This window comes from Ciconia boyciana, chromosome 16 (genome assembly GCF_034638445.1).
Source record: "Ciconia boyciana chromosome 16, ASM3463844v1, whole genome shotgun sequence".
Lineage (NCBI taxonomy): Eukaryota > Metazoa > Chordata > Aves > Ciconiiformes > Ciconiidae > Ciconia > Ciconia boyciana.
The window spans coordinates 11970329-11988078 of NC_132949.1; the positions used below are offsets into that span (position 1 = coordinate 11970329).

The window sequence follows — 17750 nt, forward strand, 5'->3', positions numbered from 1 at the left end:
CCAGGATGCTGATAGCAGTAATGTGGGTAGATCACAACGTGCTCCTACACAGTGTTTTTCCTTTGGGTATCAAGGTACAGGTATCATAGTACTTGTCTTAGTTTGGAGCAAAACTTCTGTGTGTTTTCTTGTTCATTTAGGAACCAGACAGGAAGGACTCAATGTGGTTCTCGTAAGTGTATATATTAGCAAGCTGGCTACGTTACAGTTACAGTCGTTATAGGATAAAGGTATTTTTTGGCAGACTTCATGCGGCAGCAAAGCGTTGCGGTAACACTGTTAATTCAACAGAAGAACGGGTTTGAGTTGATCATGAAGAGTGTTTGTCCAGTTTTTGGAAAAAGTAAGAGGACCTGGCCGTGGTGTTTAGCAGTGCAGGTGAAGAGATGAACTCATACTTGGTGTGGCTTAGATCAGCAGAGACGCGGTCAGGGAACTAGAGCTGAAAGAAAGAAATAATCTTAAGAGCCCGACACACAAAGCTCTGCATTGTATGTTTGGTAGGAAGAGAGATTTAATAAAGTACTTTAGTATAAAGTATAAGAAGTAATTGAGTTAGACTGTAGAGTGTTTTGTGAAGTGAGTGCTGACAGAAGAGTTAACCAACCAGACCATTGTTGCTTAGATGTCTTCTGTGGATCAGCCAGTCCTTTCTTCCAAGCTGCTCTAGAGCTGAATTAAGCCTGAAGTTGTTTTTTTCCAAAACTGCTTTCCTTCTGAAGGAAAAAAAAAATTAATAGCACAAATGGAATTCTTTTTAGCAGCTAACTTATAAATCTAAAAATCTGAATAAATAAATGGTGCAATGATCAAAAAATGTTACATTAACACTTTTTTATTACATTAGCTGAGACACTTCAGTAACATGCCATTATCCTGGGGCGCTGGGGAGATTATGATTTTTCTATTTTTATCAGTTTTACTGTTCTACACCCTTTTGCCGCTGGTTCCACTTTGCATCTGTGTTGCTGGCGTTTGGATTTCCATTGAAGTCTGGCTGGAAGAATGTAATTCTTTGGAGCTTATCTTGTTGCTTTCTATCGTATTGCTTGTGTAATTCATAGCCAGAAGAGAGCCATTAGAGGTGGCAGTCCAAGCGAACGAGGACCTCGGCTCTCTTGGAGTTCATGGGGACTGAGCATTCAACTCTCACAAGGCGTATTTGAAAACTGCAGTCTTCTCATCAAACTGGGGTGCTGGTTGTAGAAAACGATTTGCAAAATTCAGCTGCGTAACTGGTGGTTGCTCGCAGTGGGCTCTTATGCGACTGTCTCAGGTAAAGCCGGGTACAGAGGTGCTTCTACAAGTCTGGGTTGGTTAGGTTAGGTTAGCTTGCTCTCTATCAGACAGGAGGATTCATTTTCAAAGTTGTCTTGGGGCTGCCTGCATTGTTTGGGCTTTTTATGTTGGCTTTCTTACTGAACTGGGCTCGTAGTTAATGCTGAGTTGCGATTTCCATGACAAGTCCTCTTCTTGGAGATTTACAGCTCAGCTGCTTTAATTTGCCAGGCTAATGCTTTGGAATGCAGGTTGACAGTCCAGATGTGAAACCTTTCTCCTCGGAAAGAAAACAAAGGATTAAATGTGTTTTAAGAGGGTTTGAAAAAATAATTTAAGATTGAGGCCCAGAACCTAACATCTGAAGTCTTGAAATACTGCTGTTAGCTGGTGATGTGAAACTTCAAAATCCGGAGACTTGAAAGTGTGTCGTCTTTGGCCAGGCTGCAGGTAGCGTTGGGCTTTTGGTGCACCTGTTACTGGCCGTATCAAATGCTTCGTAAGATTTGACAAAATGTCAAATAATCAAATTATGCCTTTTCATGCAATTAGTGCAGGTTAAAGAACGGTTGGTGATGGGGGGATGACTGTGGGTGCTTACTTGGAAATGACCGTGTTTCCCCAATATTCATTGGTAAAGATAGTAGCTCACGCTTTCTGATTTGACAAACTGACCCCCCCAGTTTCTTGAGGGGGCCTACAAATAGTGTTATCCTTGTTTTCAGGACGTGTAGAGGAAGGCCCAGGTGGTACAGGTCTGCTGCAGCGGCTGTTCACCATCGTCCCCATTGCAGGGTGAAGGGTCTGACCAGAGTACGGGGATTCTCTAAAGCATGACTGAATTGGAAAAGGGTATAATAGTGGTGTTTAATGTCCAAAACTTTTTTTTAGAGAGAAACATAATGGCCTCAGCCAAGCCATTGAATCTGATCCTTTGTGCTCGTGAAGATTCATACAATGCATCTATCAATTAATATCCGTTTGGGTTTCAGAATTATTTGGGTTGGAAATGATGCAGCAAGAGTTCATTGTCCTTTCAAAGAAAAGATGAAAACATCTATAACTTTCTCCCAGCCCATATGGAAAGAGCAGACATTAGGAGCCTGTACTACCAGATGTCTTAACATTGAACTCCTAGCCTCACAAGTTAAAAAGGGCAGATCTTATAGGGCAGGTCTTTCTCAAGTTGCCTTGAGAAATATAAAGGGGTAGAGGCAGCAGAGCTTTGCATTGTGATTTATTAAAACTGGGGTTGTAAAGTAAAAGGCTTGTGGCTTTTTATTTGGAACTAATAACCCGATTGGTGTTCTCTTCTGATCAGGTTTAGAAAGTCCCTGTAGACCAGTGATTTTGCAAGTAGAAGAGGCACATTTTGTATATTCAGTTGATATTCAGTTCCTGTCAGAAAGATCGCCTTTTTACCATGTTGTGGAACAACAGATTAGCGCAAGTATGCTAAGAAATGGGTTGAACAAATGACAAAAATGGCTTACATTTTTCCTAGTTAAAAATTAGGAAAAAAAATTAAAACCGTAGGCTGAAAGTGCCTTTTTGTAGTATCAGTGCATTTTTTAAAAAGTGGGATGTTGTAAATTGAATAATTAGAAATAATGACTAAGAATACACACACAGATCTAGGAGGTAATTTTTTGCCCTGTATGTATTCACATTCTTTCCCTTTTTGTTGGAAACAGAGTAGTTTGGCTAGAGAAAATGTTGTTTGATGTATGAACTCTTGCTGCTGCTGCAGTAAGGTAGTGTGCTGACTTGTTCCCATACATTTGAGAGCGATCAAACAGTCAGCTTCTGCAAACAGTTGCAGCAGAAGCACAATAAGCACTAGTAATCTCTTCAGTTTGATAAACCGTGTATTTGTGTAGCTTGATAAAGTGGAGGCTTAAGGTTTCCTTCCTGCACTGGAGTTCGTCACACTGGAATTCAGAACTTGTGCATTGAGATCAAACCAGTATTTAGCCACGGTCTTCTGAAGTGTCTTACAGACATGTTGCTTAGTGGCACTAAACCCTCAGCTTTGTGCAGCTTTTGCCAATTAATCACTTTTGGTCCTTCCAACAAATGAACTGTAGAAAAGAGAAAATCATAGAGGAGCGGAGCAGCTGTATAAGGGCTCCCTCTGTATAACAGCCTTTCCTTGCTCTGCAAAAATCCACGGGCACAGAGCCACGCTAAACAGTAAGTGTTCAGCCACATCTGCAGAAAATCCATGGGAGGGCATGTGGAAAGTTGGCACAACTTTTGGTGGAAGGAAGTGGGAAGAAAGAAAATCATTAGCTAAGGCTAACCAGGATTCGTAGACTTGAGGTCGTCTTATCTGTGGAAGTTCTTCTTCCACGCCTTCTGTTGTTTTAACCACTTCTCTGAGTAATCGGAACTTTTTCCATGACTGCAGACTTGGAATGGAGTATTTTTGAGCCATCAACTCAAGAGACGTTTTTCTCTGCTTTTGGTCTGTTTCAAACTTCTGGGCAGGTGACTGGGCAGGTAGGACACAAGTAATTCCAGCAAAATCAGAGGAGTGCCTTTATTGCAGTTCATCTTATTCCTGGTGTTTACTCAGCACTGAACGTGCTGTTAGATGATGTATTCCTCTTGCTAATTCAGTCAATTTACCATTGATTCCAGTAGAGCTTGATGAAGTATGTCAGCTGGAGATTAGTCCCAGGTGCCTGGATTGACCTTAGCTTTATCAGCTGCTTTCAATACTGTAACCATGAAGCACTTGCAAGTTTTCTGATTCCTCCCATGATTGATAGACCAATTCTGAAGTGGCTTTCCTCCTCGTTTGTGATCCAAGAGGATAATGCCATGCAGCTGTCCACAGCATGATGCTCTTGTGGTGAATACTGTGATGCTCTGTTGGCTTATTACCAACCTGAATGTTTATTAAAATGGCAGTTGTGTTTTGCAGGCTTGACAACTCACTAGTACATGTGAGTTCTGCATTTTCCTCTTCTCTAAATAGCTTGAACAGAATTGAACAAGTCTCTTGATGCTCAGGTGAGACTGAATTATTTTAGAAGAGGTTTAACTGCGGATGTATAGAGCGGAGAAGACTGGCAGTACCTGTTGGCTGGTAGAAATAAGCTTTTAGCAGTTGCAGAGGTGGTTGGTTGTTTTGAGTGTGGTTTTGGTGAACTTTCCTGGAGTTCTTGTCAGCTCCTAGGTACATAAGGGACAGGCTGGTGAAGAAGATCTTTCCACGTGGCCTCATGACCCCTTCTGGTGTGTTCCCAGCGTGCTGTCACTGATCTTCATCACTTGGGTTTGGGCATGCTGAAGGGTATCTCCCTTAGGGCTGTACATTAAGATTGTTCAAGAGATTGTGTGAGCTCCTAGCCCCGTCTGAGCGTAATGGAAGCCTTCACGTGTTTACAGGCCAGGACTTGACCAGTGGAATTTTTTTAAGCTAAATTTTGTGTCTGCTGCTGCATGACGTTGGGGTTCTGCAGAGGTTATTGAAAAGGAGGAGCTCACGGCATTTGAGCTGCTCATTCAGAGACTGAAAATAGGGTTAGGTTGGCCTGTCTGGGGGAAGGGTGCTCATCAGATTTCTAAAGTGTGTTTTCATTTAAAAAAAGAAACAACAAACCCCATTTTCCTTTGAAGGTTAATGGCTGGGGATGAGCTCTATGCTGTGTTGGTCACCCTGAGAAGCCCTCCAGAGCGTGCCAGGTCGCTGGTCTGTGTGTCTGTGCCACCTGAGTGGCACGGCCCCTTCATAAAACAAATTAAACTGGAAGGAAAGGAACGCACCACTTAAGCTTGAATCACTAAAGTCAGCATCACATCAGCACATTGAGCTATATTCCCTTTTTGCTCCTCAAACTGCAGTCCATGTAATATATTTTTGGTCTCCAGCTATGCAAGAACACTGCTGGTCATTTTTTCCAATCTTCCTTAATCTGCTTCGAAACTGAGAGAACTTAATCTCCAGTTGTTGAATAATTCTCAGTTGTAGGGACCATGGCAGCAATGAAGTGTTTCACTAACTTTTAAAGTTTTTTAATGTGAAAAATGTAGGATGTTCTCATGGGTTGGAAATAGTGTTACAGATAACACTTCGGGGATAGTTGGGTCCTGCTTTTTGGATTGAGTTTTCTTTAATTTGAGTAGGAATGAGTTTATACATCCTGCGCAGCCTGCTAGACATCCCAGGAATTTCAGTATTTCTTTGAAGGCGCTTGCGGTGGAGCGGGGTGATTCTGCTCAGCCTCGCTCCCAGCAAAGCCGAACAATTTGGTGATTTTTCTCCTGGGGACAAAATGACATTAGCCATTTATAATGATTGCTTTAAATCGCCTTAGAGCTGGGGCTGTCTCTGAGGCAGGTTTTGAGAAATGAGGTTTTTTTCTTTCGAAGGTGCTTGGGAAACTTGTGACGGGGCCTTTGTCCAGGAGGAAGGAGCCGGCCTCGGAGGGTTATCCATCAGTGTGCTGCGGCATCCTTCACAGCCCCAGTTCATCAAAGAGACGTTCACAGCCCCGTCTCGCTGGCCAGCCCGGGGTCGGGCAATCGTGATGTATTGTTGGGCTGACGGATGGCATGCAAGCCGAGGGTGGATTTATGGGGAGCACCTCTTGTGAGTAAACCCTTAGTAGGCAACGTGCTGGCTTTTAAGAGAGTCCTCCCATAGATGCATTAACTACGGTTACTTTCAAGGTTACGAAAATGGATGAGAATTGATTTTTATCTCATGGAAGAAAGGTGTATATCTGGGTCGAGGTGGCTGTGACCCAAATAGATGAGATGCTGTTGCACTTATTTTATTTTATTTTATTTTATTTTATTTTATTTTATTTTATTTTATTTTATTTTATTTTATTTTATTTTATTTTATTTTATTTTATTTTATTTTTTTTCCAGTGGGAATAAGGCCTGGTTCTTTGGTACCCACAAGGATTACATTACATTACTGTGATGGGCCCACAGTTTAAGAAGTGTAGAAGTAGTAATTGTCAAGTAGATCTTAAAGTGACAACAGCTGCATGGAGTATAACTTAAGTGACTTTTTAAAAAAAATTTTTTTTTTTTTTTGAGAAATGGACTAGAAACCTAAACTTGCAGTGTTTAGTAGCCAAGTGGTGTTTATAGTGAATTGCTATACCTTCTACCCTAGTGTAATTATGGCAACTGATGTGTATTTGTAATTAAAGCTATTGATATCTATGGAAAACTATTGCAATGGTATACAAACTAGGGAGAAATTAGAGTTACTGAAAGAAAGCAAGGGTGAATATTATGAAGAATTTCTGAAGGCAGTATTTTAAAAATCCTGCTTAGATTTTGGATAAAGGGAAAACAAACAAATGTGCAGTCTGAAATAGTTTCTGTCCTTTCATTTTCTGCTCTAAGGTTGCAGAAAACAAACATAACAGGAAAAGTGTTTTGATTGTTATACAAATGTAAGTAGGCTTCCAGTCTCTTACTGCTCCGGGCTTTCCTAGAGGTGCAGAACTTATGATTATTGTACCTATTAGCAGTATTTCCTTGCTTTCTCTCCAAGTCAAGTCTGTAGAAAAATAGTTTAATGACATTGTCTCTATAACTTGAAGATTTTGCTGGAAGTTTTGACAGTCTGGCCTAAAAATCTCTACGTTTGTGTTGCTAGAGCACTCAGATTTTGGATTTGAATAAAAATAAGTGATGATTACGAGGAGCCAGTGCATGCTGTGGGCTTGGTGTGCCAGCGTACTGAACAGGGTGCCCTGGATGTATGGCAATGTTGACTTCAGAGAATGCTGTAAACTGGAGGCAACCTTTTATAATTCTTACACGAGGGTTTGTTGTGGGATACTTTTTTTTTTGTATTAATGTCCATTTGATAACTAGGTAACTGTGCTGATCTGCTTTAAACACAGTAAATAAAAGGAAGGGTCGCTTGTTGGGAGTAAAGGGGAGGAACAAATGACCTGGCTTTACACTCAAATACTTCTAGTGAAGGAGACTGATATCTCCTCCCAGATAACTGGGGAAGGATACTCAAAATACTATATCATGTGAATATAGTTATTGCCTGCCTTATATCACTGCGAGTTCTCAACACATCTGGACTGAGAGTAGTTCCAGTAACATTAAAGCGTACTATTTTGGTTGGCACACTGACGCTGTGGTATATGCCAATTAGTAATGGCTCTTGGAAACAGGCTGCTTTAAAACTCTCCCTGAACTATTCCCCAGAGAAATTATTCAATTAAGTACAGCTAAAATTAATGTCCATGGTTTTTGTTCGAATAAAACAAAATAAGCAGCTGGAAAAGGGAAAACTTCTCAGTGTGTGCTTTTAAAATAACAACTCTAACTAATAACTATGTTTGCTGGAATCGATACTGCTGTTTGTTTTCTCAGTGTTGCTCTTTGGCTGTGAGTGATTCGATGAGGGCTACCACAGCTGATGGCCTGGGACGATTCTTTGTCACTACCGTGTGTTTTCAAACCACCGTCTGCTGCCTCCGGACCAGCTTTTGAGAGGATGAAGTGTTCTGTGTTGCTCGAGGGTATCAAAGTTTGACCCAGATATAATCTTATATATTTTGGGATGGATGAGTGAGGCTGCTTGGCTGCGGTGTGAAGAGTGGTGTGTGGTGGAAACAGCGGTCCTGGACATGTCCTCTTAGTCCTTGGAGCAGATGGCAAGGTTTTCTGTAGCAGAACAAATAGCTCTTGTTTCAGCAAGTGGTGTCCTTAAAGATGCTGAAGGTTTAGTGAACCAGTGGGAAAGGGTTATGCTGGAGGCACGTGCTTGTCCTTGGCGTTCTGAGCTGGGTGCTTGAGCTGCTCTTCACTTCCCAAATGCCAGGCGGAGGTCGTAGGGCTCTGGAGCAGTTTGTTGTTTCCAGTCCGTGCATTTTTCACTGTTCTCAGGAACTCAGGGAACCAGGAGCAATGCTGGGCCTGCAGGAGCTGTTCGTCTGCAATGATTCCTTAGGGCGGAGACCTGGCATGGCCTGGAGTCCACAGGGAGTTCCCATGTTGGGAGAAGGAGGACCTTCTGCTGCGATAGCTGATGCATAATCGAGGCTACTGACCTGAGGCTGGAGGGCAAGCTGGGGCTGCTGACCAGTTTCATGGGGGAGAAGAGCTGTTCTTCCCTGCCTACTCTCCTGGACGCAGACCAAGTCTGCCAGCTCCTGCCCTACTCTGCCTGGAGATCCTGCAGCCCAGCTGCCCTCCGCTTTGTCAGCAGAGCCATCGCCCAGCAGTGCAGAAGCAGGGAAGGGCGAGCAACATCTTCGTGCCACCTGGACCCCAGCAGAGCTGCAGGGGAAGCAGTGGGAGGTGAGATCCCCTCTTGCCTCCCTGTAGCACTGGGACTGCTACGTACACATGGCACATCGTAAAACGCATTCCCAACATGAGGCCAAAAGAGGTCTTCTGAACCTGACTGTCTCCAAGGGCCATCAAGCCCCCATACATTAGAAGAGCTAAAGAGTGAGACAGCTGAAACAGAGGAACAAGTTGTTTTGCTCCCTTGGAGAAGTTAGTATTTTTGGGTTTTTTAATACTTATATGAAGTTCTGCCAAAAAAAGAGATTAAATGTCATCAGTTAAATTTGTGAAGGTGGGAGGAAGAATCTTGGTCTTTGCTTGAAATGCAAAACTCATCACAGCAGAAAGCGTCAGTATCCCGGCATCCTAAGCAGCACAGAGCTTGGATCAGCATGAACACCGGTGGGATTTGGAGTATTACCTTGAAGTTGAGCAGCGAGGAGAAGCCCATGACTGCACTAACGCATTGTGCCTGTGGCATGGAGAGCTGCACGTGTCAGAGAGGCTGCAAAAACCGGACACGGCTAGCAGTGATGGAGAGAAATTAAGATTCTTGGCTTTGTATCTTTTACTGTGTTTTTTCTCTTCACTCTGCCTTGACATTACAGCTGGCACATCGTGCTAAGGTTCTTTAGGTTTCTGATGTACTTACATTAGTTGCAATCTTCATTTCATACCACTGGCATTTTGAACAATGCTTGCTTTCTTATTAACATGTAATTATGGGGTTTGGACGTATAGAGGTTGGCATTCAATATATGATTCATTTCTTTGGTATCTAGCTCTTCTCCTGAGGCACCAGAGACCTGAAGGAGGGAGGGAAAGCCTGCTTGGCTTCTCCACTAAATTCCAGCCTTATTGTAATTTTTTTGCGTAGCACAAAACGTTATGGATTTCAGTTCTCTATATGTTTTTCTTAAGGCTGACTGCAGTCTTCCGTGACTCACAGTGGGGTATACCATGGAGATGCATTAGTCATCGATAAATACTATCGAGTGATCTGTAAATTTAAATCCATGGAAAATCCAAACAATTCCAAGGAATGTTTGGTCAGCAACACCGTTCTGCTAAACTGTGACCAAACCCCAGATTTGTTTCTCTCTGCCTGTGCTGTATTTCATGTGGCCGTTTTCACTTGACTTTTGGGTTTCTTACTCCGCAGACAGAATGAGGGCAACTCAAAGACGGCGTTGCCAAAACCAAATGAGGCTTTTTACGCGTTTTAAAACAGAAAATCAATTGGTGTAAAGTCATGTATGAAAGCAGAACACTGGCTGCACAAGAGCCTGATCTAGATGTTCATCTTTCCTAGGGACTCCATGTACAGTTAAGGAGAATTATTAAAAAAAAAAAATCCCATTGCTTCAGAAAGTTGGTGCGGCTCTGCGGGATGTGGGTAGGAACAGGGAGACACAGTAGGATGCAAAGGCAACCAGATAGCTTCCCTGCTCTTGAGTGGAGAAAGAGTAGGAAAAAACCCACATGGTTTCCTGCAAAATAAAACACAGTGTTCCTCAAAATGGCCCAGCTCTCCAGCTCCGCCACTGCCTGGCTTTCACTCCCTTAACGGACTGCTTCATGTCTCTCTGTAACGAGTTGCCTTTCTCTCTCATGAACTCCTTAATGGGAGAAACAGCAAGGAGGGCTCTGGGGTTTGGTGGCTTGGTTCATGGTGTCCTGGTGATGAGAGCATGACAGCATCTGTAGCTGTTGGATAGGGTCATCTCCTCCGTGTCCATGTGCTGCACTTCATGTTGTGACTTGTAATCTTATAAGTTATGCCTTTTTTTGATTAAAATGTGCGGCACTGATGCATGCGCCGTAACTCTGGCATAGCTTGCTGCTGTTTAGTCCCTGCAGAGAAAGATGCAATATTAATTTTGTGTCTTTAGTATGATCTCATGACCTAGCAGTTGACTTGCTCTTCTGTCTTCAGCATTGCTGGAGCAGAGCAGGGCTGGCTGGGCACTGGCAGGGTCTTGGCACCAGAGTTGGAAAGGGAGGAAAGATGGAGTGGCTGAATGGGCTGGAAAAGGGGCTTTTGCTCTCTGGAAACGTTTGGGCTTCTCGTTTTCTTGTCAAAACTGAGAATTTCATTTGCAAGCTGAAAGCTGGTTATTCGCTTCAAGCTGATCAGGGATGTGTTTCAGCATAAAGGGCATCATCAAGGAGGTAAAACACTGAAGGTCCAGACATGCAGAGCGCTCTGGGATGTACTGTTTTTATCATCTGTCAGACGGTTTTCCAGTGGAAACTGTTCCCTTGGAAAACTTCTGACCAGCTGTAGAAAGACTTGATGGCTGAGTTGACACAGAAGATGGGGCTGCCAGAGAAGTCCAATTTCAAACCCATAGGAAGCATTGTTAGAAATGTCAACAGAGAAGTTGGGAATATGGGAAAGGCAGATGGTGGTCGTGATGGAGGACCTGTGGTCTCTGTGTTATGCTGCTCAACAGGACTGCGGGCAAGTCCAGTGCCTGAAGCTTGCAGCCTTTTAGAGGAGGAATAGAGGAGAAAAGCAAAAGGATCCGTTTGGACACAGCAGACTGCTCCAGCACCTGGCTTGGGTTCAGCTCAGGGTTTGCTTTCCCATCCTGCGCGAGCCCTTAGCGCAAGAGACCAGCTGTAGCATGATGTATGGCCGGTTCCCGGAGAGATGACTTACGGCTCTAACGGGTGGGATTCCTGTCTCACGGGAGGCTCTGAAATTATCCATGCCGTGGCTGGAGAGAAACAGAACCAGCTTTTTAGGGAAGGCATTGGTGTTTTTAGGAATTAAACAGAGTGCTTCTGATTTTCATTGCAGCGGCAAAGTCTTCGAAGGAAAAAGGATATGAAGAATGACCTTTTTTTCTGAGAAATTCCTAGGATTACATATAATTTCTTCTGCTCAGTTTTTTATCATCTGTCTTCTATTGGTGTCCTTTGCATAAATCTTTATTTTTCTAGCTATTAGCAGATGAGATTTTAAAGTTGTATATAAATACACCCTTACCGCTGCTACCAGGTTGTTGTTCTACTGCAATTTCAGGAAAGGTTTTTACATTCTGGTAGTCGGCTTTTAGCATAGTCCTTCTGAACACACATGTGCACATGGGTAGACCCCAGAAATTGGTAGCAGCAAAATGTGATGCTAGTGTGACTTGTAATGCAACCATTTAATTCAGAGGTATTATAAAGATGATCTTTCTCAACCTTTAATGTATCGCTTGAGATTGCAAAGCCAAGCATGATAGAGCAAAGTAGAAAGTGCTTACGATCCAGGGTTCAGACCAGTTGCTTCACTTTGCACTTTCCGTTTCAATAAAACTTTGAAAAGGAACGTTTAGCACTTATGTGCTTGCATCTCTGAGTAGTCTTGTGCTGATCTGGGTCAATCAATGGATTCTTGATTCTTTAAAAGTTGACTGCAGACATTGATAGTTCTTCAGCTTGCTGTGACCAGTGAAGCAATTCAATCAGCAATTTTTTTTTAAATGCTTTGCATTCAGCTGCAGCTTAGAAGCTTTAATTTTCTGGCTGTGATAGCTGATGCAGCGACAAGTGCAGGTCTGATTAAATTATTTTTGTATTTGTTTTTGTGGGCAAAAATGTTTTAAGTTTAATGCAAAATATTAAAAAAACCAAATTTTATTTGGTGTTTGTTTTTTTAAAAAAATAAACAGAAGGAACTTTTCCTCACTTTGCTCATGCTTTCCCCAGTACACACTTCTGTCCTCTCCAGGAGCTGGAGGTGGAGTTAATGCTGGAACTGGAGAGGGCTGACTGACCGTATGGCTGCTGTTTCCAGCCTCTCCCACCTCTTCCACAGGGATGCTTCTCCCACCTTTTCCAACCTGGACCCGTGCTCAGCCTCACTGCTCTGCAGTGCTCCAAAACACGTGTTGCCCGAGATAAAAAACCGCTGCTGTGGGTTTTTTTTTTTTAAAAAAAATAGTAGTCAAATATTTCAGAACGTATCAACCTACATTTTTTCTGTCCTCTGCTTGCTTCGCTGTTTCCTTATTGTGCGTTTTCTTTGCTTGTAAATCCCCTGCGTGGAATTCATCCCAATTTCCCAAAGGGCTGCCCATGCCCTCTCCATCGCAGTTCCCGTAGCCGGAGGAGCAAGGGCAGGACTGCAGACAGGATTGTGTCCACAAATTGGAGACTTTTCATGACTTTTGTCCTAGTTTAAGGTATGCATGTATTGATCTCAAATCTGTAAACCCCGCTGCTGTTTTTGCCGTGTGATATATACCAGGCTTCTGAAGCAATCCTGCCCTTTTGAGGGCTCCAGCCCAAATTTTATAGCCTTGATCACCAGGAAAAGCATTCAGATTTGTAGAGATGGCTTTGTGTTTCGCTGCTGCAGCCTCGCAGGGATGGGGTGAGGAGAAATGGTAGTGCCCACACACCTACCTCCGTCTTCTTGTAGAAACCTGCTGCTTTCGTGCTTGGCGTGTTTGGCTGCCTTGTCTGCTGGTGAGCTCAAAAGCCGACGTACCTGCCTGGCTGATGGCTGTGACCGTAGCAAAGGGACACGCGTGCAAGGGACGAGCAAGGCTGTGACACCGGTTTTGAAGCAGAAGTCCCCGCTGATATAGGAGGTCCTCTCTGAGCTAATCTCTAACAGATGAGCAACCTTCAAACTTCTCCCACATCAGCTGGGCTTAAATTACTCAGATTTTAATACTAGGCTTGTGCAGTAGGTTTTATCTTCTGCTTCAAGATCCTGCTTTGCTGAAAGAAGACCTTGGCTAAATTTGCATTACCGGTTTAAATGTGGTTTGCAGTGCAGTGTTACAGAAACGTCCTTTGTAAGGTCACTGGCAGCCCTTCAGCAGTCAGCCTGCTTTTCCCGTCTGCTCCCTCACAACGGGGGAACCTTGTTCCTTCCCTTTTTTCACATTTCTCTCTGTTTTTTTTAACTTGCTCCTTGCATAGTCAGGTAAATGGGAGGTGATAGAAAATTTTTTATCCTGAATGTAATTGCCAGCTTGAAGGACGAAAAGGGTTGCAGGTGGGTCATCTGTCAGAAGAGGTGGTCCTCGGGAGCCTACTGAGGGCTAATGTAGGATTGTCAGTGCTCTAAAGACTTTCTTAGCCGTGGAGTTAGTTTTCTCTGGCAGCAGCTCTGCCTACCTTAGAAATTCATTACTAGTTTTCAACTCTGCCTTATACAGCATGTATTTCCACTGTGTTTTCTTTGCTTTAGAGTGGGGAGAAATTCTTTAATTTACATGAAGGTCAAGATCTGCTCTGAACCGAGTGTCACCACAACAGCGTGTTGATGGGGGTAGAGGGGTGGATGGTTTTGTGCAGGGTGTTGATGGTGTTGGGGGGTGTAGAGGGGTGGATGGATGTGTCTGTGCAAGGTGTTGGTGGGGGTAGAGGGGTGGGTGTTCCTCTGCAGGCTATTGGTGGTTGCAAGGGCACCTTGGCCTGGGGAACCTGCTGGTCCAGGCTTCTGATTCAACTGGCGACGGGGTAAGAACCTCTCTGTGCTTTCTCCCCATGCCATCCCCAGCACAGCGGTGGAAGGCAAGACCCTACTCAGACCTCATGGTTGTGCCATGCACGCCCCAACACTTCTCCTGGTCTTAACTGCATGTTACATCAAAGGGCTGGTTGCTTGTTGAGCTTTGGGCTATGTGCTTGGCTTGCTCCCCTGAAACCTGACCGTATCAAGAGACCTATAGATACGGAGAAACGCTTCTCCCAAGCTGTACAGTCCAGTTCTGTGGTTCAGAAATGGCTCCTGCTGGTTGGTCTGACAGGGGAATGGCTTGTGCAGGGGGATGGGAAAGGAGAGGCTCTAGATATAATCCCAATTGCAATGCCTTGGGCTTTGAAATGATGACAGAAAATTTTCCTGCTCACATTTGTTCTCATTTAGCTACAGCTTGTTCACCAGGATGTTTTTCAAGGAGGGTCTGGTCAGTGTTGGCAAAGGAAAGTCTCTTATTTCCCAAGCATGCTTATCACTTTGTCCTTGACAACGATGGGAACTTTCGGCACTCTTTTTTTTTCATTTGGAGGCAAACATGAGAAAGCCTGCCTTTGCAGGCAGCATTGTACTGGTTTTCCTGTGTGCTGAATCACGCAAGACAGATAAAGTTTCCCCAAAATGTTGTTGGCTTTGCAGATGTTGGACCTGGGAAAGTTGGGTGGGAGGGGGAGGAGAATTAATATCTGAACTATGAACTGAACAAATCTTGCAGTTCAAATAAAGTACCTGCCATCACTTGGGAAAGTGTGTTTTGGTATAGGATGAACAATAAAATCCTGAGTATTTTAAACAACTTCACAAATATGGAGAGTTTGTGTCTGGAATAGAGCAGTAATGGTGTAGTGATGTTGCTTAACCGCAGGAGTGGTGAATGGTTTAGATCTATAGGATAAAGCTGAGGCTGCACACACAGAAGCAGTTGATGTTTGCCCTCTGCCCTCCCTTCATGTGAATACTTAGATGGTTTAGGCTGAGGGACATGAATCGGGAGCTCATGTTTTAAGAAAGATAGATATTTTCAAAGTACAAGATTTTTTTTAGATGCTGATATCATTTTACATAGGGATTCGCTGGAGATGAGTGCTTGTGGGGCAAACTTAGAAAGCATGCGTTAGAAGGATGATGCTTAAATCTCCCAACTTGCTGGGAGAGTAAAACCTCCGTGCTACATATGCCTTTGAAAATTTCCTTTGTGTCTTCAGAACTTTGATTATTTTATATTTGTTTTCCGTTATCCATATGTACAATCAAAGTGCTTTTATCTCTGTATCTAGAGCAATGCCTGCTACTCGGTAAGATTTGACGACATAAGCACCCTGCATCGCTAACATCTTTTGCTGCGGGAAAGTGAATTGCGGAGGAAACCATTCCCTTTCAAGTGCTGGTGTAAAAGCGATGGCCAGCAGAGGTGTACAGGTGTTCTTGAGAAGCTGCAAGAACTAATGTCGCATATTGGCACTACCCTGGCAAGCGCAAGGTTTTATTCTAGTGTCACAGGGAAGTTTTGGAAGTACAAGGAATGCCCTCTTTTGTGTTATGCCTTTTTCTAGTAGATTTGGGAAATCTCTTTGTCAGAACAATAAAGGCTAATTAATAAGGGCCCTGTCCTGTTGATGGTACTTGTTTTCCTTAAACCCCAGCCAGCATGCATACAGGGTTATGATGCATAAAAATGAACAGAATATTAGTATATCTTGCTAACTGAACTCTGTGTGCTCTAACTTTTTTCTTTTGCTTATGGCCCATTAAACCTGGACGTTTCAGCAGTGCTGCAGCGGAGAGGTGCAGTGCTAGGGTCTGCCTGGGTACAAATGACTTGACAGCCCAGCACCCACCAGCTGGCATGGCTGCTGTCCCCGACCTGATCTCAGAAGGCAGACTAGATTTATTAAGACAGTGATCAATAGTGAGAAAAGTGCTAGAAGTGTAACCAGAGCAAGATGCTTTGCAGTAGCATTCAGGTTTTGGCTGCTGTCCTCCTCCTGATTTACCATGCACAAAAAAAGCCATTCCTACCTGCAGAGTAGAAAGCAACTCAAACGCAGTGTATTCATACACCCAGCAAGAAGCACTGGCTGTGTATTTCAGGAAAATTAGAGCATAACAGTCAGCAAGAAGGAAATTTCATGCCTGAATGTGGCTTTTAATTTTCGGTGTTAAAAAATCCCAACCTAACAACCAGTCTTGGTGAAAGCCTTGTACCTGGTCCGATTTCCCTGACAAAATTTAAGTCATTGGTAGCATGAGGTTGAGGGTGGGTTGGCTTGAAATTTTCCTTTCCCCTCTATTAAAAATAGATGTAGAAGAAATTTTGCTCACTTTCCTTTTCCCAGAGGATCATTTGAGCTGCAAACAGAACTCCCATCTGTACGTCTCAGTAATTGAACCAAGGCGGGACTTTGGCTGTATCATCTGTGATCGCTTGGTTGGGACTGTGCTGAATGCTTTCAACAGCATTTATGAAGATAGTGATTCTGAATGTGTTTTAATGACTATGTAATGGCCAAGTGTTGAGGTGCTTGATTCCAGGGGCTGAAATTTCAGATTTCCTATAGCATATGCACTAATTCTCTTACTTTAGCTAGTGTTTTGTGGCTGCCATCATCTTATACTCCGTGACTATGTAGACTGATCCTGCAGTTTCAGGCTGTATTTTTTTCGTCCGCTCTTGCAGTGGAGGACTGCACTGAATCAGAAGTTGAAGTCTCTTGTGTAGTGTTTCCCAGGATTGGACCTTTCAGTGCATGTGGAGAACTGGTCTGTGATACTGGAAGACAGAAGGATGCAGCTGGTTTCCATTTGGGAGCTTCCAGTGGGAGCGTGCTTGTTGAGCAGTGATGCTGCAGGGCTCAGAGATTAATGCTTGTGTTTCTCTTTCCCCAGAGATCATTGACGACCTGACTAACCTGGTTGAAAACACAGACGACAAGCTTCGCAACCAGACGCGGCATGTGAAGATGGTGGATAAGAAATCAACGTCCTGTGGTAGGAAATGGCTTGAGCACAGGCTTGATACTGCCCTGTTATTAAACGATGAGAAACCAGTCTAGCACTCAGAGGCTGTGTGCAATGTGCTCCCCCCAAGGACAGCTTCTTTTAAAAGTTAAAAAAATCCACCTCTCCAAACTCAAACATGACCTTAGCTGCTGTTGCAGGTTTGACTCACTGTGCATGCTATGTGTTGATATAGTTAACTTCCTTAAGCCATTTGACTCCTGCATTGCACAATATTCTGATCGGAAATTGTAGAACTGTATGAAATGAGTGCGGTACGTGTTAATTAGGTTTAAAAAACTTGCTAGCTACCAGCTCTCACAAACTGGTCACAGCGGGGAGTGATGCCGCAGGGACATTTCTGGTGGCGTCCTGCAGGAATGTGTTGCCAACCAAGTGACATTCACAGCCTGCCAGACATGAAATCCTTGCTGGTGACTCTTCAAGCTACATGCAAGCTGGTAAAGCTAAATTGGACTCCCTTTCCATATAGCCAAAGCGAGGTTATACGTCTTGAGGGAGTGAACGCAGGTTTCCTCTATAGGATGAAGAGCTGTGGGTTTGATAGCAATGACTGTGGGAGGATGCTGCGGGTGATGGCAGAAAATGTCTGTATCTTGGGGGATGAGTGACACTGAGGAGTGACCGGGGGAGGATGTCCATGGGGAGGTGGTGGTAGTGAGACACTTCTGGAAATAGC

General features: G+C 43.7%; 1 protein-coding gene across 2 annotated transcripts in view; it reads left to right on the forward strand.

Moving 5' to 3' along the window:
• Positions 1–17750, forward strand: part of STX8 (syntaxin 8) — a 106477-nt gene that overhangs the window by 50400 nt on the left and 38327 nt on the right. For both annotated transcript variants that reach the window (XM_072881155.1, XM_072881154.1), the window contains exon 7: positions 16940–17041. In XM_072881155.1, the coding sequence (XP_072737256.1) occupies positions 16940–17041 (102 nt within the window). The remainder of the gene's footprint in view (positions 1–16939; positions 17042–17750) is intronic.